This window comes from Mytilus galloprovincialis, chromosome 3, assembly GCF_965363235.1.
Source record: "Mytilus galloprovincialis chromosome 3, xbMytGall1.hap1.1, whole genome shotgun sequence".
Lineage (NCBI taxonomy): Eukaryota > Metazoa > Mollusca > Bivalvia > Mytilida > Mytilidae > Mytilus > Mytilus galloprovincialis.
In genome coordinates this window covers 80,855,402-80,875,847 of record NC_134840.1, presented here as the reverse complement: position 1 = coordinate 80,875,847, position 20,446 = coordinate 80,855,402, and the positions used below count along the sequence as shown (strand labels likewise).

General features: G+C 32.4%; 1 protein-coding gene across 2 annotated transcripts in view; it reads left to right on the top strand.

The window, feature by feature from the left end:
• LOC143069083 (bromodomain adjacent to zinc finger domain protein 1A-like) overlaps positions 1–20,446 on the top strand; it is a 40,354-nt gene that overhangs the window by 2,001 nt on the left and 17,907 nt on the right. For both annotated transcript variants that reach the window (XM_076243534.1, XM_076243535.1), the window contains 11 exons: positions 8,826–9,101; positions 9,705–9,797; positions 10,257–10,364; positions 10,575–10,662; positions 11,539–11,746; positions 13,464–13,618; positions 14,044–14,139; positions 14,654–14,792; positions 15,226–15,375; positions 19,456–19,542; positions 19,913–20,137. In XM_076243534.1, the coding sequence (XP_076099649.1) occupies positions 8,826–9,101; positions 9,705–9,797; positions 10,257–10,364; positions 10,575–10,662; positions 11,539–11,746; positions 13,464–13,618; positions 14,044–14,139; positions 14,654–14,792; positions 15,226–15,375; positions 19,456–19,542; positions 19,913–20,137 (1,625 nt within the window). The remainder of the gene's footprint in view (positions 1–8,825; positions 9,102–9,704; positions 9,798–10,256; positions 10,365–10,574; positions 10,663–11,538; positions 11,747–13,463; positions 13,619–14,043; positions 14,140–14,653; positions 14,793–15,225; positions 15,376–19,455; positions 19,543–19,912; positions 20,138–20,446) is intronic.

Genomic DNA, 20,446 nt, shown 5'->3' with positions numbered 1-20,446 from the left:
CAAGTTGGGTGGAAATCCAGGATAGTTTGAGAAAGTTATTAAAATTTCAAAAACTTTTAACCACAGCGTGAATATTTGTGGACGCCAACAACGCCCCTGTCGCCGGAATGTAGGATCGCTATGTCTCAATATTTCGACAAAAGTCAAAGGCTTGACAAAAATGCTTAAATAATGATTGAAAATGTAGATTTCTCCCAAGCTTTCCAAAATGTGTAAGACAGTTGAACAAGTCCTTGTATAATTATATTGTCTGGTAGGAATATTTTTTTTCCCCAAGACACCTTCAAACAACAGTTGTGATTTCATCTGTAGGCTAATGTTAGTGATAATGCTAGAATTTAAACATTTTTATACGACCGCAAAAATTGAAAATTTTTTGGTCGTATATTGGTATGATGTTGGCGTCATGGTCTGCATTGTCGTCGTCGTCGTCCGAATACTTTTAGTTTTCACACTCTAACTTAAGTAAATGTGAATAGAAATCTATGAAATTTTAACACAAGGTTTATTACCAAAAAAGGAAGGTTGGGATTGATTTTGGAAGTTTTGGTCCCAACATTTTAGGAATTAGGGGCCAAATTCTTGGTTTTCGCACTATAACTTTAGTTTAAGTAAATAGAAATCTATGAAATTTTGACACAAGGTTTATGACCACAAAAGGAAGGTTGGGATTGATTTTGGGAGTTTTGGTTTCAACAGTTTAGGAATTAGGGGCCAAAAAAGGGCCCAAATAAGCATTATTCTTGGTTTTCGCACAATAACTTTAGTATAAGTAAATAGAAATCAATGAAATTTAAACACAAGGTTTATGACCACAAAAGGAAGGTTGGGATTGATTTTGGGAGTTGAGATCCGAACAGTTTAGGAATTAGGGGCCAAAAAGGGGCCCAAATAAGCATTTTTCTTGGTTTTCGCACCATAACGTTAGTATAAGTAAATAGAAATCTATGAAATTTAAACACAAGGTTTATGACCATAAAAGGAAGGTTGGGATTGATTTTGGAAGTTTTGGTCCCAACAATTTAGGAAAAAGGGGCCCAAAGGGTCCTAAATTAAACTTTGTTTGATTTCATCAAAAATTGAATAATTGAGGTTCCTTGATATGCCCAATCTAACTGTGTATGTAGATTCTTAATTTTTGGTCCCGTTTTAAAATTGGTCTACATTAAGGTCCAAAGGGTCAAATTAAACTTAGTTTGATTTTAACAAAAATTGAATCCTTGGGGTTCTTTGATATGCTAAATCTAAAAATGTACTTAGATTTTTGATTATTGGCCCAGTTTTCAAGTTGGTCCAAATCAGGGTCCAAAATTAAACTTTGTTTGATTTCATCAAAAATTGAATAATTGGGGTTCTTTGATATGCCAAATCTGACTGTGTATGTAGATTCTTAATTTTTGGTCCCGTTTTCAAATTGGTCTACATTAAAGTCCAAAGGGTCCAAAATTAAACTAAGTTTGAATTTAACAAAAATTGAATTCTTGGGCTTCTTTGATATGCTGAATCTAAACATGTACTTAGATTTTTTATTATGGGCCTAGTTTTCAAGTTGGTCCAAATCAGGATCCAAAATTATTATATTAAGTATTGTGCAATAGCAAGAAATTTTCAATTGCACAGTATTCAGCAATAGCAAGAAATCTTCAATTGCACAGTATTGTGCAATAGCAAGAAATTTTCAATTGCACAGTATTGCGTAATAGCAAAAAATCTTCAATTGCACAGTATTGTGCAATAGCAAATATTTTCAATTGCACAGTATTGCGCAATAGCAAGAAATATCTAATTGCACAATATTGTGCAATAGCAAGAAATTTTCATATTTTCAATTGGAGTTATCTTTCTTTGTCCAGAATAGTAGTTGAATCAACTTAAATCATTGCTTTATACAATATACAATGTATATTCACTTTTACTACCAACTGATAAATTAAAACAATCTTTACCATTCAGTGATAACAAGCACTTTTTTTTACATTTTAATATGTATTTAAATGAGTAGTTATTGTTGCAAACTCCATTAGAAATTTGAATTGAGATCAGTTTTGGAATAAGGGAAAGGGGGATGTGAAAAAAAAATTGGGGGGGGGGGGGGGTTCAATTTTTTTCATTTCAGATTTCATAAATAAAAAGAAAATTTCTTCAAACATTTTTTTGAGAAGATTAATATTCAACAGCATAGTGAATTGCTCAAAGGCAAAAAAATTTTTAAGTTCATTAGACCACATTCATTATGTGTCAGAAACCTATGCTGTGTCAACTATTTAATCACAATCCAAATTTAGAGCTGAATCCAGCTTGAATGTTGTGTCCATACTTGCCCCAACCGTTCAGGGTTCAACCTCTGCGGTCGTATAAAGCTGCGCCCTGCGCAGCATCTGGTTTTAGCATGTGATGAACTATGTTTTACATTGGCGGATCCTGGGGGGGTTCTGGGGGTCGGAACCCCCTTTTTTTGGGTCGATCAATGCATTTGAATGGGGACATATAGTTGGAACCCCCCCCTCTTTTTGTCCTGGGTTGGGAACCCCCTTTTTAAAATGGCTGGATCCGCCCCTGGTTTTATGTGTTGCCAACAATAGTACTGCTACTTCTGAAATATTTATCTTTGTATGTTGATAAACGTCTTGATAGATGCTACTTTGAGAATATGATGGGTTCCCTGGCTACAAGTTGGAGATCTAATCTTTATAAAAAAAAATCATTAAAAACTTTTCTGCAATTATTTTGATTCACCTTCACCATAAACACAGTTTTGGTTATAATGGTAATTGTTTTATAAATAATTTTGTCTGAAAAGTCCAAATTTGCAAATTTTTCGGCTTCAAAATACATAAAATTCACAAAATTCAACTTTTCACCAAAAATCATAATTTTTTAACCCATGAAGGCGTAATGTTAAGTTTTAACGAAGTTGTACAAATTCCTCACACAGACGATGTCTATTCAAGTTTTTTTATACGACCGCAAAAATTTTAATTTTTTGGTCGTATATTGCTATCACATTGGCGTCGTCGTCGTCGTCCGAATACTTTTAGTTTTCGCACTCTAACTTTAGTAAAAGTGAATAGAAATCAATGAAATTTTAACACAAGGTTTATGACCACAAAAGGAAGGTTGGGATTGATTTTGGGAGTTTTGGTCCCAACATTATAGGAATTAGGGGCCAAAAAGGGCCCAAATAAGCATTTTCTTGGTTTTCGCACTATAACTTTAGTTTAAGTGAATAGAAATCTATGAAATTTTGACACAAGGTTTATGACCACAAAAGGAAGGTTGGGATTGATTTTGGGAGTTTTGGTTCCAACAGTTTAGGAATTAAGGGCCAAAAAAGGGCCCAAATAAGCATTATTTTTGGTTTTCGCACAATAACTTTAGTATAAGTAAATAGAAATCAATGAAATTTTAACACAAGGTTTATGACCACAAAAGGAAGGTTGGGATTGATTTTTGGAGTTGAGGTCACAACAGTTTAGGAATTAGGGGCCAAAAAGGGGCCCAAATAAGCATTATTTTTGGTTTTCGCACCATAACTTTAGTATAAGTAAATAGAAATCTATGAAATTTAAACACAAGGTTTATGACCATAAAAGGAAGGTTGGGTTTGATTTTGGGAGTTTTGGTCCTAACAGTTTAGGAATAAGGGGCCCAAAGGGTCCAAAATTGAACTTTGTGTGATTTCATCAAAAATTGAATAATTGGGGTTCTTCGATATGCCGAATCTAACTATGTATGTAGATTCTTAATTTTTGGTCCCGTTTTCAAATTGGTCTACATTAAGGTCCAAAGGGTCCAAAATTAAACTTAGTTTGATTTTAACAAAAATTGAATCCTTGGGGTTCTTTGATATGCTGAATTTAAAAATGTACTTAGATTTTTAATTATTGGCCTAGTTTTCAAATTGGTCCAAATGGGGGTCCAAAATTAAACTTTGTTTGATTTCATCAAAAATTGAATAAATGGGTTCTTTGATATGCCAAATCTAACTGTGTATGTAGATTCTTAATTTTTTGTCCAGTTTTCAAATTGGTCTACATTAAGGTCCAAAGGGTCCAAAATTAAAATAAGTTTGATTTTAACAAAAATTAAATTCTTGGGCTTATTTGATATGCTTTATCTAAACATGTACTTTGATTTTTGATTATGGGCCCAGTTTTCAAGTTGGTCCAAATCAGGATTCCATATCAAGTATTGTGCAATAGCAAGAAATTTTCAATTTTACAGTATTGCACAATAGCAAGAAATATCTAATTGCACAATATTGTGCAATAGCAATTAATTTTCAATTGGAGTTATCTTTCTTTGTATAGAATAGTAGTTGATAATATATGTTGGAAATTTGCCAGACATGACTATGATGTCATTTTCTATTTTTATTTGCCAATAACTTTATGTAAATAACTTCATTGGAAATTTGCCAATATAAAATGTTGCTGATGAAGCTTTTTTTTCTGTATGTTGGACATTTGCCAGACATGACTATGATGTCATTTTCTATTTTTATTTGCCAATAACTTTATGTAAATAACTTCATTGGAAATTTGCCAATATAAAATGTTGCTGATGAAGTTTTATACAATAAACAATGTATATTCACTTTTACTACCAACCAATCTTTACCATTCAGTGATAACAAGCACTTTATTTTACATTTTAATATTTTATGATGTATTTAAAAGAGTAGTTATTGTTGCAAACTCCATTAGAAATTTGAATTGATACCAGTTTTGGAAAAAGGGAAACGGGTATGTGAAAAAAAGGGGGGGGGGGGTTAAATTTGTCTCATTTCAGATTTCATAAATAAAAAGAAAATTTCTTCAAACATTTTTTTGAGAGGATTAATATTCAACAGCATAGTGAATTGCTCAAAGGCAAAAAAAAACTTTTAAGTTCATTAGACCACATTCATTCTGTGTCAGAAACCTATGCTGTGTCAACTATTTAATTTTAGATTTAAAAAGTTTGAAGAAGAAATCTTTAATTGATTTGTAAAATCTTGACATTTGTTATGTGTAAAAAAAACCCATGTAATGTCAAAAATTTGATCACAATCCAAATTCAGAGCTGTATCACGCTTGAATGTTTTGTCCATACTTGCCCCAACTGTTCAGGGTTCGACCTCTGCGGTCGTATAAAGCTGTGCCCTGCGGAGCACCTGGTTGTTCATAAAACAGTATTTTATGTCAAAAAGGAAACTACTATGACTTCAATTATTTCAAATTGTTAAAAAAAAATTCCTTTAAGTTTATTTCAAATTCCAGTTTAAGAACAGTTTTCAACAAATGGAAGAGCATGTTAACACTTTCATTATGATATTAAAGAAAGATAACTTGTCAGCTGGAAATTTAAAAGAGATTTTGATCTCAGTAATCAGGGATTTGTCAGTGAAAGGGTTAAGAGGTACATGTACAGTGTATATGTACAAATTTAGTGGACTTCATTTTTCCTTGCAAATATCATTTAATCAATCGAGGATTATATTTTTGAGACATTAATAAATTTGTCAGAATGTAAGAATTCTTTGAATTTTTTTAAACTTAGCATCTTGAAAATTTCAAGTTTTAAAAGATTTCATGAACTTTACTGATAAGGCACTTAGATTTTGGAAATCAACTACATGATCAATATTATTCTTTCAAACTGACTGCAGCAATCAAAGGAGAACACAGTGTAACCCGGTTCAGCAGAACCTTTTACAAATTAAAAGTTGTTTTTGATTAAAATATTAAAATTTGATTACTTTCAATTACGAATCTGATTTGCACATCCAATAATGATAATACTTCTGTAAATTGTTATAATTTTATGTCTTATTGGCCAAGGTTACCACTTGGTCAAGTATTGATCATAAATGATAATTAATGTTCGAAAGGATAATCCCATCAAATGCTTCCTAAGGTCACAGATTAAATTGTCAGACTTAGATTGAGGATTAGGTAAAAAAATTTACAGTATTGTTCAGAGTTTAACCTTGTTAAAACTGTAGATGTCTACATGCATCTACTAATCACCACGATAACTATTTGGATCAGAGATCAATTTGACTGTCGATGAATTCTGTTAAGTTACCAAAAATGTAAAAAAAATCGTTTTTTCAATAGATAGGTCAAAAATCCTAAAAACATTGATAACAGAAAATTTATTAAACAGCTTTGTCAACCTTCTGTTCATAAGACTTTTAATGATGTACAAGTACATATATACGTCGCACCATAAACAGTGATTAGAAGTTCAAGGTTGAAAAGTACATTTGTAATCGATACAATTTAAACTTCATAATATTATAAGTACTACATATATTTGAGTTATAAAGATTCCTTCTACAGTATCTTTAAGTTTGTTTCTCTGATATATTTAATTTACAGGACATACATTTGCATGCGCCTATAAACAATGATAAATATAAACTGTATTTGGTAGAAAATAAGGTAGTTTTATCTGTCTTTTGTTGAAGTCTGTACGTAATACTACATTTATATTGAAAATTTGATAATGACAAAATGTCACAATTAAAGTCCATTCAAAAGTTAATTGTTTTTGTCAAAATGATTTTATTTGACCTTGAACAATGAAGGACTTTGCCATTTCATTTCCAATAGCTACAGTTTACAACATGTACCAAAAAAAATATTCTGAAATATTAAGGCATGCAATGGCATGTGTTTTAGTCCAACTTTTATCTTACAAATAGATTGTATTATGATTAAAGGATTGCATAATTTTTACTGCACCAATTTTGTCAACACACTCGAAGGGTCCCACAGTATGTAAGATTAGATTTGAACGTGATGTAATGGCTTCATGAAATTTGCATTTAAAAGATATGTACAGATAGAAGTTTTTTGAAGAGTTACTGTTCTTTGACAGTATTCAGGCTCAACCAGAGGTCCACGAGCCCAGGCTTGTAAAGTTGCTGTTTGGCCTGTAAAAATCACCTCTTAAGTTATTCTCTACAGCCAGGCAATCAGAATCTAAACTAAAATTGTAAAAAAAAAAATGTGATTTAAAAGTAAATCCTGAAGACAGCTTTGAGATTAGAAATGACCAGAAGTATCAATGTTTCATTTATTTCAAAACAAAGTGTCCACTTGACCTTTAAAGATGAAAAAAGCATAAAATTCAGTGTATCCAAATCTCTCTCATTTAACTGACCGACAAAATGTCAGACAAAAAGCTGTTTGGTCAGACTACAGTGTTCTCCCCAGGCTGTTTTAGCGCTATTACAATTTCCCGCTGTCCTATTGCACTGACCGCAGTGCTATCCAATGCAAGCGCGTCGCTATATTTTTTTTCGTAATTTTCAAATAACCCGCTCATTTTTCACTTCGGATCATGTGATCTACTGGTTTACTATTTCTGAATGAATTATTTCTGTTGTATTAAGTAACTCCCTGGGACCAGTCTATTCAATTTTACAAAACGGCGACTTTGAACCATCAAAATAAACAAAGATTTCAACATTGACATCTATTTTTTTAATTAAAAGAATATATAGAGGCATATATATGAATAAAATGAGATGAAATGAATTGACCACATTTCCCGACGACACTCACAGACTTGTTTTACGAACTTTGAACAAACGATGATTTTAAAAAAAATCAAACAAAGGGTTTGTTACAAATTATTTGCCAGGTTTACTATCCATACGAACCCAAAAATGAGCAAGTCTTTGAAGTATTAATTATCACCTATTCGAACTTATAATTGTTTAGTCAGAAAATCTACCATTTGAAAACAATTGAGAGGATATGATTAGAAAAACAAACCCCAAGCTGATACGACTTGAGAAATTTCACTTTCTTGATGACGATGTGCAGCTTGGATGAGGCCATTTAAATATTATAAAACGTTAAGGTCAAGAAAATGAGAAATCTTTATGCTAAAAAATGTCAATTCCTGTCAAACGTCGTAAGGTTAACAGTACACTGCTACAGTGGGTTACAAAACCGAACAGAAGCTGACAATGACTTTATTGTTGGTCCTACATGTTCTGCAACATTACCTGTTAGTGCTAAGAAATCTTCACATAGGTAGTCTGGTGTAGACCCATCATGGAAAAAGACTTCTCTTGCAGTTTTATACACAGATAGTATAAGGATTTAATATATGAATTTACAATGGAGAAAAAAAGACTCTTCTTCTATATCATGTATATTCAGACAATAACATTAACAAACAAAGGGGTTCATTGTAACTTCCATGAGCATGATGAGGACATCATTACAAGAGAAAACATCAATAGCATAATATAATAAAAACCCATAACAAATCAATTACAAACAAACCGCGCGTCGCGATAAAGTTACTGAGAATTGTCGAGAATTACGTGCTTTCCATAGCGCTATCCAAAAATCCTGGGGAGAACACTGGTCAGACAGAAATTTTTGATTTTTTAGTTGAAAATATTGTAGAAAAACCTTGAATAACCTTTGGTCAGACTAACCTTTAAACAGTTTGGCAGGATCAGGAATTTTATGTTGGTCAAGGACTGACTTTTGCTTTAAAGGCTATCTGACATGTTGTACTAAAAAATCTGGTTCAGAAACATTTTCATCAATAGCAGGAAACAGTAGTGTGATTTTAATAGTTTTGGTCAAAATGACAGTGAAAAAGCTTTGGCCATTTGTAGGGAATAAAATTAGGACATTTTTTGGACACCTTAAGCTTCCAATGATGAATTTTCTTCAAATATTTATAATTTGTTAATATTAGTTGTGTACTTGCTGTCTCATTAGTTTATAGGTTTAGCAATAAACATTTCTTCTAAAATATTAATTTTGATAAATAAATTATTGACTTTTTAATTTGTTTTTTTGTTGCAGGGAATTTTTTGAAAGAATTATCTTGTGCAATAGCTTGGTATGGTCATGTTCCATCACAGGGAAAGCTAGTCTGACATTTCAAGAAGCATTGGAATCAGAAGAGAAAGCATTGAAGCACATTGCTTCTTTCCCAGCAGCCCTGCAGAAACCACTTCTGTTTTTAGCGCAGAAAACCAAGCGCAGTAGATTGGCTGATATGAACGATGATGTTTTCATGTTTGCAAAAGATCGCTATTTTATCGGTGAAATTGTGGATGTTGTTGTTGGTGGAGAAAAGTAAGTAAAAGATTCCTGACCTTTGTTTATTACATAAAAAACAATAAACCGCCATTCAAGAGAATAGATATAGGAATATGTGGTGTGAGTGCCAGTGAGACAACTCTCCATCCAAATAACAATTTAAAACAAAGTAAAACCATTATAGGTCAATGTACGGCCTTCAACACGGAGCCTTGGCTCACACCGAACAACAAGCTATAAAGGGCCCCAAAATTACTAGTGTAAAACCATTCAAACGGGAAAACCAACGGTCTAATCTATATAAAAAAACGAGAAAAATGTTTTTATTCATTCTGAAATTGACAATCATCTGAATCATGTGACATGTATTCTCTAAATATTGTGGTTTTAGGTTTATAAAAAGTTCAGACATTTTGGAACCATCTTACATTTGTGTAGTGGCAAAACAAACTTATAACAAGGAATACAAGTAATTATTGTGAAGAAATACTTTTTTGGTGTCTGCAGTATTCTGCCTTATGATTCCTCTCAGGGAGACGGATATATTTCAGTTGAAAATAAAGCAAGTGCAATCACCAGTTAGAATACTATGTGTTTTTAATGATGGATAGCCCATAAATGTTTGTGTTTTAATTTCAGGAAATCTTGTAAAGTTTTACGAGTGGTACCTCCAGTGAAAGAACAAGAAGAAGGATGTATTGTTATAGATTCAGATGAAGAGGAATCGACCAGGTATTCAATCATTTTATCATTTTAGCTATGGGCATGAACATGTACAACATGTACAAGGGAACAAACTTATTAAGCCCCCTCTTTTAGACTTGGAGGGTTCTTAAGGGTTCCAGTTACTGCTAGTCTTGCTAGATTCATTAGTTTCTCAGGTAACCTGTCATTTCCTATACATGTTGTAGTATTCATGCTTATCTATATTTCAAAAGGCATCTTTTCATTCTGTTTGCAGTTGCTGTCCTATCTTGGTAATCAAGAAAATACTGAATTAGATTTATCATTCATAAAAGCATGAAGTTAAAAATAAAATAAATGGAAAAATAAAGATTTGCGACAAATGCAACAAATCATAAAATAGAGTGAGAGTAAGATTAAAATTGATGTTCTAGTACAATACTAAGCATCTTTAACAGCTGTTAAGAAAAGATGAGGTTAAATTTGTGCTTTATATTATAATTTTAGCGCAAAGAATAAAAATGTCACTGTACCAAAATCTGATGAATACAGATATGTTGTCCAGGAGACTGGAAAGTCCAATATAACCATTACAGTACCAAGCAAACAAGTCAGGTAACTTCATTTGTTTTATATTTGTTATGTTTACATTTTATTTTTTGCTTTTTTTTACGGTTATTACTGTTTTAAAAATTTTAAGTGATAATTGTTAAAAATGTCAAATGTTAAACCTAAAAAAATTTTCAAACAAGAACATTGTACAAATATTAATATCATACTTATTGAAAAATGAACTAATTTGAATAATATCTTTCTTTTGAACAGCCGAAGGAAAGGTTTGTACACAAGAGACAAAAGCAAACTTTTCCTAAAGAATAACTCTGATATTGAGGATGGCTTATGGAAGATAAAGGTATGATGCAAATATTTGAATAGAGAACTCTCATGTATAAGCTAAAAAAAATTAGATCATGCAACAGAACAACTATTTCATGTTGATGTTAATTATATGTATATATAAAGTTTACCTCGAATGGTCATTTTAGATTAAAATCTTTGTATTTATGTCAAAATAAAGTCTCTAACACTAATGAAGAAAGTTTTATACATTTTTGGTATTTCAAAATTCAAGGGTAAAAAATTGCCATATTATACATTATCAGTTACTTTGTGGTTTACTTTTAATCTTTTAGGACTAATTGAAAGGCTTACAAAAGCAAGAAAAAGTATGAAAAAAGGAGAAAATAACACTTTGTAAATTGTATGCATCCATGACATCTTTCTATATTAACCTTCATCAGCCCACACAAAACTTTAGGGACCATTGGTGAATGGGCCCCTGCTAATTTCAAACCCTGAACACCCAAAAGCCATGGATATTCAAGCACCAAACAAGCTAGTGAACAAGCTGTATGACCAAAAGGTACCTAAAGATAATAGTGGGATGAAAATTTCAGGGACTGAATTTTCGGCTCTCCCTTGACACCATTTGCGAGTATGGTCTTGAGGAAACGATGATAGTCTGTCGGAAGGGGACGATAAATGGCTGAATCGTGTTAAGAGAGAGCCATATCTCTTACATGTTAAAGACACCCTTGTAGATTTCGAAAAAGAGCAGGCTAATGCTGCTACAAGGCAGCACTCGCACCCGCAAAGTGAAAAACTTGTTTCCCAATCCACTATAAATAAATATGTTTAAACTAGATAATAGCCAAATCCATCTAAAGTCAAGTTTATTGTGTTAACAATTATTGAAACCACTAATAACTATAAAGCATTATACTTAAAGGTTAGTGTGCTTAAAAAGAGAGGTGTGGATACCATGCAGTTTGTTGACTTCTATGCTGGTGTTGTGCCTGTGTATGAGGTAACAGAATCAAAGAAAAAACCTTCCAAAAAGAAGAAGAGTATTGACAATACAGAGACTACTTCATCGTCGAAAAAGAAGAAGGACAAGAAAGATAAAGATAAAGAAAAAGCAGAAGAGAAAGAGAAAGGTATTTGAAACTGTATTTAAATGATAAGCAATGTTGCTGTCCATCAGAATGTCTTTTCTTGAATTTTCTATTATAAAGGTCCCCAAAATGACTATTGATATGCAATTCAAACAGTAAAATCAATAGTCTACTCTTATATAAAAAAAAACAAAAAAACTTAATGTCGAATACATCAACAAATATTATGAACCACATTAACAAACAACAACCCCTGAACAATACAGTTAATGACTTAAGACAGACCTCAAAATCAGTGCTTTGGAAATTTGATATCAAGCTTTAAGTCATGCATGTAATAAAAGCCTACTTTACTGTGCAATTCATTTTTCGAGCCTGCAACTTTTGTTGCAGAAAGCTCGACATAGGGATAGTGATCCGGCGGGACGGCGGCAGCAGCGGCGTTAGCTAACTTCTTAAAAGCTTTATATTTTAGAAGGTGGAAGACCTGGATGCTTCATACTTTGTATATAGATGCCTCATGTTACGAAGTTTCCGTCAGTCACATGTCCAATGTCCTTGACCTCATTTTCATGGTTCAGTGACTACTTGAAAAAAAAGTTCAGATTTTTTGTACTGTTGAATTCTCTCTTATTATAAGTAATAGGATAACTATATTTGATATGTGCCTACCTTGCAAGGTCCTCATGTCTGTCAGAAAGTTTTCACTTGACCTCGACCTCGACCTAATTTCATGGATCTGTGAACAAGGTTAAGTTTTGGTGGTCAAGTCCATATCTCAGATACTATAAGCAATAGGGCTAGTATATTCGGTGTATGGAAGGACTGTAAGGCGTACATGTCCAACTGGCAGGTGTCATCTGACCTTGACCTCATTTTCATGGTTCAGTGGTTATAGTTAAATTTTTGTGTTTTGGTCTGTTTTTCTCATACTATATGCAATAGGTCTACTATATTTGTTGTATGGAATGATTGTAAGGTGTAAATGTCTAGCGGGCAGATGTCATTTCACCTTGACCTCATTTTCATGGTTCAGTGGTCAAAGTTAAGTTTTTGAGTTTTGGTCTTTTTATCTAATTCTATATGCCATAGGTCAACTATATTTGGTGTATGGAAATATTTTATGATCTTAATGTCAGTCGCGCAGGTTTTATTTGACCATGACCTCATTTTCACGGTTCATTGCAGTCAGTGTTAAGTTTTTGTGTTTTGGTCTATTTTTCTTAAACTATAAGTAATAGGTCAACTATATATGTTGTAGAGAAGCATTGTTAGCTGTACATGTCTGCCTGGCATGGTTCATCTGACCTTGACCTCATTTTCAAGGTTCATTTTTCTTTGTTTAGTTATCTTGGTTAATGTTCCGTTTGTGTGATAGTTGTAATAAAGCTTAGCTTTATACTTAGGACTATCAACATAATATCAATGATTAGTAAAGAAGGCGAGACATTTCAGCGTGTGCACTCTTGTTAGATAAATCGTTATTGCATTTTGGGTTCACCTAATTCTTTAATATATATGGTACACATTATGGCCATGTAGGAAATTTGATGAAATAATCTTATATGAGCATGCTATACTGTTAGATACATTTTCACATTCTGAACTTATCTACTTTCCATTAACAAAAAACTTCAGATATCAAATCTGAGCTATTTTTGCCCCTAGTCCAACATTTGGATTTAGTTAACCTGGAAAATGGATAGTCAATTTTACGAAAAAAATTTCTATAAATTTGAAGAAAAAAAAATTTTTATAGAAAAGGCTAAACCTCAACCTGCAGAGGAAGATTTGACCCCTGAAGAGAAAGCTGCTTTTAAAGAACAACAGAAACAGGAGAAATTATTACAGAAAGAAGAACTGAGGAGAAAGTGGGAAGAAGAAAAACTAAGAAGAAAGGAAGAGAAAGCAAAGGTAACTTTCTGATTTCCAGATGAAATTTGCAATATTGAATGAAATTAATTGAGGTATTGAAATTGAGCTTCCAAAATTTGTTCTACCAGAATGAATTGCTGAAAAGTAAAGAACATGAAACTAAATGTAAGGTTTCTTATGATATGACTATTAACAGTTACAGAAAAAAAAGAGTTGGAATGACTAAAAGTTTACTTGCCATTTTGTATTCATACAATGAAAAAGTATGATTTTCACTTGAAAAAGTTACATATGAATCAAAATTATCAAAATTTAGTAATAACAGAAATAAAAATAAATTTTGTAACATGTACATCATTATATATAAAGAATAATAAATCTTGTCCTTGTGTTCATTTTATGTATTCATTATAACATCCATACTTTTTAAAAATGTAAAAATTGCTTTTCTATGTGTTTTTAAGGAAGTAGAAAAAAGGCGAGAAGAAAAGAGGATTCAGGCTGAACAGTTGAAAGAATGGAGTAGACCCAGGGATGATATGGAGTGTGATGATCTTAAGGTAATTCTGATAGGACAGGGGGAAAACATTGTGATAATTGGTATATCTTTGAAATGTCAGTTACTATTTAAAATTTGTCTTCTTAAATTGATCTTAGTAGAAAGGAATAGTTTTGAACTCATTAAAACATGATTATACTAACAATCTGATTTGTTTTGTTCATTCATTTTTATCTGACATTGTTATCTTGCCATATTGTATTTATATATGTTCTGTATATATATGCCCCAGGGATGATTGTTTACAAATGGGAACATTGTGTCAAGAAAGATAACTCTATATTTTTTTCAAAGTTAGATGATAAAATCAGAAAATAAGTGTGAAATTTTGTCTTCCCTTCTTCATTTGATCAGGGACTTTTAGTTGAGAATACAAAATGTTGATCTTGAATTGTACAGTTAACTTTCGATGCTATTTTTTATTAAACACTCCAAATGCAATTTATGGTGTTTGTTAATATTGGAACTGTGAAATCTATTAAGTCGTTTGTACTTTACATTGATGTATTTTTCAGGTCTTGCCAGAACCCACGCCAATCAAGACAAAAATTCCACAAGAGCTGTTTGGTGACTGTGTTTTGGTACTGGAATTTGTAAATATCTTCAAGTCATTGTTTGATCTAAGAGCTTATTTCCCCAGGGGTTTTACTTTTGGTATGTTGATAGTTTTTAGTGCATATAAGTTAAAAATGATCAGTTTTATTCTTTTTGATAGTCTTGACATTAATTAACAACATACCTAGTAAGGTTTGGAAAGCATGAGAGAATATTAGGAAAAAGAATAGAAGAACCTGTTATTATTCAAATACATAACATGAAAAAGATGGAGGGAGGTTTTATTAGTAAAAAAACCTGGTGACAATTCCACAGTTGAATGTTTGAGTAATTTTCTTCAAGTTTGTTGTGCAATCAAAGTTGACCTTTCCAAGATATTTTAAATGTTTAATTTTGAACAATTTAGGAATTTAGTAATAGAATGAAAACTCTAAATACAGTTCTGTTATTTTCGCAAGTTAAAATTCCCAGCATGCACATTGTGTGTTAAAGATACCATGGATAATGAATTCTATATAAACATATTTTACAGATGTATTAGAAGAAGCCTTGTTAGAGACTGACCACAATGGAATATTAACAGATGTACTACTAATGATGATGACAGCCATATTCAGTCTGCAGGAACAAGAAGAGGCTGAAGAGGAAGAATTGTCAAAACAAGACGAAGCTGTTACTGGAGGTATGTCATATTTTTTTTAATTTATAAACTAATGAATTCTATTATCTATTTTTATGCCCTCTCTGCTAGGTGAAAGGGTATGTAAGAGTTGTCATTGTATTTCCTTAAGTACCAAAGTTAGTTCCCGTTTTCTTACCAAATATTCTTAAACTTGTAGAAAATGCTTACTACAAAAAAACAATGATCAAGTTCAAATTGGGTGGTGTCACTTTTACCGTTCTCAAGTTATGCCCCTTTATAACGTTCTATGCAAGGTGGGGCATCATTTGTATCCATGGGGACACATTCTCCATTTGTTTTGTATAATTGTTAAACTGATGCATTGTAGTCTCTTTTCTTCATTTGTTTATTGGAAATGAAGATTAAATTTACCATTTGACTAAAAATACATATATATCCCTACAGCCAGGCCATACGAATAAAAAGGATTTGCTCCACCAATGATATTGCAAAAAAACGTCTACAAGAACTTCGCGGTCACCTTAAACATCGGGGCTACAAAAGAAAAGACATTGATAAAGGTTTTTCTCGTGCTAACAACATCAGCCGAGATGAGCTTTTACAATATAAAGACAAAAAGGTCAACAAGAGGGTGCCTTTTGTGTTGACTTACCATCCAAAATTTGACAACTTATCTCACCTAATCCGCGAAAATTGGAAAGAGATCGAAAAACATTCTAAACTATCCAAGATCTTTCCCGAGCCACCTGTACTGGCTTTCCATAGGCCCAAAAGCCTTAAAGACTTGCTGGTGAGAGCTGATTTATCCTCTCAAGCAGGCTCTTCATCTATGGGCTCTTGCAAGGGTTGCGGAAACAAACGATGTCTGACTTGCAAACAAATACTGGATACCCAGACTTTTAACAGTCACTCCACTGGCACAGAATACACCATATTTTGCAATGTTAATTGCAAGACTTCAAATGTTGTGTATCTCTTACAGTGTAAATGTTGTAAACAGTATGTTCGCGAGTCAGAACAGCCGTTTCACAAACGAATGAACGGCCATCGTAGCGACTACCAATGCAAGCCAGACCTCCCTCTCAGTCGACATTTGAGATCCCCTGGCCACACTAAGGCAGATCTCAATCGACTGACCATTAAAATCATTGACCACAACTCTGCTTGGTCTAAGGAGGATAGACTTGCTCGGGAAAGATTTTGGATCAGAAAATTAACTTTGGCACCAAATGGGATAAATGAAAAGATGTAGTTCGACTCCATGTAGTGCTTCACCTTTAGGTTATATTACTTATTATTACAGTCTCTGTTTCTTTTTTTAACCTTTTTCATTTATTAAATAAATTTGTTGAAGATACCAATTTAAATTGCTTAATTTTTTGAGGGATGTATAAGTACCAAGCCACATACTTCTAGTTATACTTAGTCAGAAACTATTATTACATTTTAACGGCCGTTTGTTCGCGATGTTTAAATATTCAGACTCTGTTGTAGCTACTTTACTCTGTCAATTTCAAATATTTTAAAATTTAGATCCTTCAGTGCTGTCTATTTGGTAATTTTACAGACGTTATCATGCTTATACATGTTATACCATCATAATTGTCGTTCCCGATAAAGTTTTAGAATTGTGCTGGTTCAAATCGCACATTATTATTTGTATTTAAAGCATATATGTGAGCTCTCTGTTGTAATAAGCCATATAACCTATGTCATGTTTAACAAATTGTTAGAATGATGCAAGCGTCTTAACTGATGTTCGGTTTGACTTTTTTATTGTATAAATTTCAAGATTTAGTAAAAGTTTAATCTAAGAAGAACTAAAGATGATTCATTTAACATCAGAATCTGACTGACGAACGATATCTGTTATCCAATATATTTCTAAATAATTACATTTATAGTTACCTTTTTTTGTATTTGGAGTTGTTGTGTACACTTTTTTAGGCGTTTATATATATATATATTGATACACCAGACATAGTTCTAAATATACTAATCAAAACTCAGATCAAGTTTGAATTTGGATGGCTTCACTTTTACTTTCCTAGAGTTGTGTCTCTTCTATGATTGAAAATTTTTTGAATTTGCTTTTTTATATGTTTGATTACCTTCCTTTCACTTGAAAATTATGTATTAAGAAATGATGTTTAGCTGTGTTTTTTTTTTTTAGAAGTTACTATTAATTAATATTAATTGTCACCATTAGGCATGACTGTACAACATTTTATATTTTAATATTTTATGATGTATTTAAATAAATAGTTATTGTTGCTAACTGCATTAGAAATTTGAATTGAGATTATTTTTGGAATACAGGAGAAAGGGGGATGTGAAAAAAAAAATTGAGAGGGCAGTTGGGGGGGGGGGGAGTTAAGAAATTGTGGGGAGGGGTTCAATTTTTTTCTCATTTTAGATTTCAGAAATTAAAAAGAAAATTTATTCAAATATTTGTTTTTTTGAGGGGATTAATATTCAACAGCATAGTGAATTGCTCAAAAGCAAAAAAAAAAAATTAAGTTCATTAGACCACATTCATTCTGTGTCAGAAACCTATGCAGTGTCAACTATTTAATCACAATCCAAATTCCGAGCAGTATCCAGCTTGAATGTTGTGTCCATACTTGCCCCAACTGTTCAGGGTTCGACCTCTGCGATTGTATAAAGTTGCACCCTGTGGAGCATCTGGTTAAATTTATCAGTTAATTTGATATTGAATAAAAATAACTAATTATACCCCCGCTTTAAAAAAGGGGGGTTATACTGTTTTACCTCTGTCTGTCAGTCCGTCCGTCCATCAGTCCGTCCGTCAGTCAGTCAGTCAGTCCGTCCCATGAAACTTTCATAACATTCATACACATCCACCCTTTCTGTAATTTGGTATCAACATTTATATATGTCAGCCATACCGTGTGATGCGTTTTCAGATTCATCACTTGACAACTTCCTGTTTACCGAACACTTGTCTGATTTTACACATGATAGCCAAGTTGAAAATTTTCGTCACATTTTTCTCAGGAACTACAATACAAGGATTTCTGAAATTTGGTTTCAGGATTTATATAAGTCAGCTATACCGTGTGATGCGTTTTCAGATTCATCACTCGACAACTTCCTGTTTACCGAACACTTGTATGATTTTACACATGATAGCCAAGTTGAAAATTTTCGTCACATTTTTCTCAGGAACTACAATACAAGGATTTCTGAAATTTGGTTTCAGGATTTATATAAGTCAGCTATACCGTATGATGCGTTTTCAGATTCATCACTCGACTACTTCCTGTTTACCGAACACTTGTATGATTTTACACATGATAACCAAGTTAAAAATTTTCGTCACATTTTTCTCAGGAACTACAATACAAGGATTTCTGAAATTTGGTTTCAGGATTTATATAAGTCAGCTATACCGTGTGATGCGTTTTCAGATTCATCACTCGACAACTTCCTGTTTACCGAACACTTGTATGATTTTACACATGATAGCCAAGTTGAAAATTTTCGTCACATTTTTCTCAGGAACTACAATACAAGGATTTCTGAAATTTGGTTTCAGGATTTATATAAGTCAGCTATACCGTGTGATGCGTTTTCAGATTCATCACTCGACTACTTCCTGTTTACCGAACACTTGTATGATTTTACACATGATAACCAAGTTAAAAATTTTCGTCACATTTTTCTCAGGAACTACAATACAAGGATTTCTGAAATTTGGTTTCAGGATTTTTATAAGTCAGCTATACCGTGTGATGCGTTTTCAGATTCATCACTCGACAACTTCCTGTTTACCGAACACTTGCATATTTTTACACTATTAATATTATCCACTTGCGGCGGGGGTATCATCAGTGAGCAGTAGCTCGCAGTTTCACTTGTTAATACATTGTAATATGGATCCGGTAAAATTATTAGTTAAACCACCTCGCGAATTTGAATTTTCTCTCTTTTTCCTTGCTTATTGTAGTCGGCACCCTCTCTTACAGGCTATTTTTGGAGAATAAAACCAGGACTATACAAGCCTTTTAACGGTAGCCACACAGAAATTTGATGCATTGATCAGTTGTAAATACAAGCATTTGATACTAATATTGACACATAATTTCAATATTTCAGTTCTAGGTAATGAGACAGATGTACAAGATACAGACCAGTTGATGGAACTTGCTACAGTGTGTTCATTAACTCCAATGTTTAATCATGGTACGACCATTTAGATTAATATAGAATCTTACATTTTTGTCATCTTTTAAAATGTCAATTTGGATGACTCATTGCTTACAGCCTGGCCTTGCGGTCTTAAAAAAAAATTGAGCATTATTCTTATTCTCATGAATCAAAAATTCAGAGTTCGCAATATCTTTGCAACAGTGTTTCTTTTCATTTCTAAAACAAGTCTAATTGAAAAAAAATAAAATCCAGAAATCTGAAATTTTTGATTTTGCATTTCTAATGATATTTTTGAGCAGATGAAATAATTTAAAGAAAGTTGTGAAAGTAGATTGTATTTTTGAAACCAATAATTGCCAGAACTGTGTTAACATTATTAATAATTTGAATGTGTTTTATTTAGGGTTACTTTTAAAGAAACTCCCACTTGACTCGTTCACTTTATCTGAGATTGTTCGTCTACATTTGCTATCATCAGGAGCTAAAGTCAGTGACAAGAATGTCAAATACCGTTTTCAGGAACGTGGTGGTTACACTTCCTTAGATGATCCAGGATTAGAGTTTCGTAGACGAGAAACTGCGTTGTTGAAAAATCTGTCATCACAATCAATTTTTGATCTTCCACCAGGTTAGTTTGGAACACATGCTGGAATAGTCTTTAATTGGATATGAAATGTTTTGCACTGATACAATGCAGACTATAGTATTAAAGAGAAATAATGGTGGTAGGCCAATAGTTAATCTTGCTATGATTTTTTTTTGAAATTTTTATAAAATTTGTAAAACATGAAATGTGTAGCTGAAATATAGTAAATTGGGTAAATTTAACAAAAAATATTATTTATAGTAGTTTAGTATAAAATATATTTAAAGATGAGAGGCTATTATTGGTTTTTAATGGAAAACTCACGAAAAGGAAGAAAATATTCAGTACATA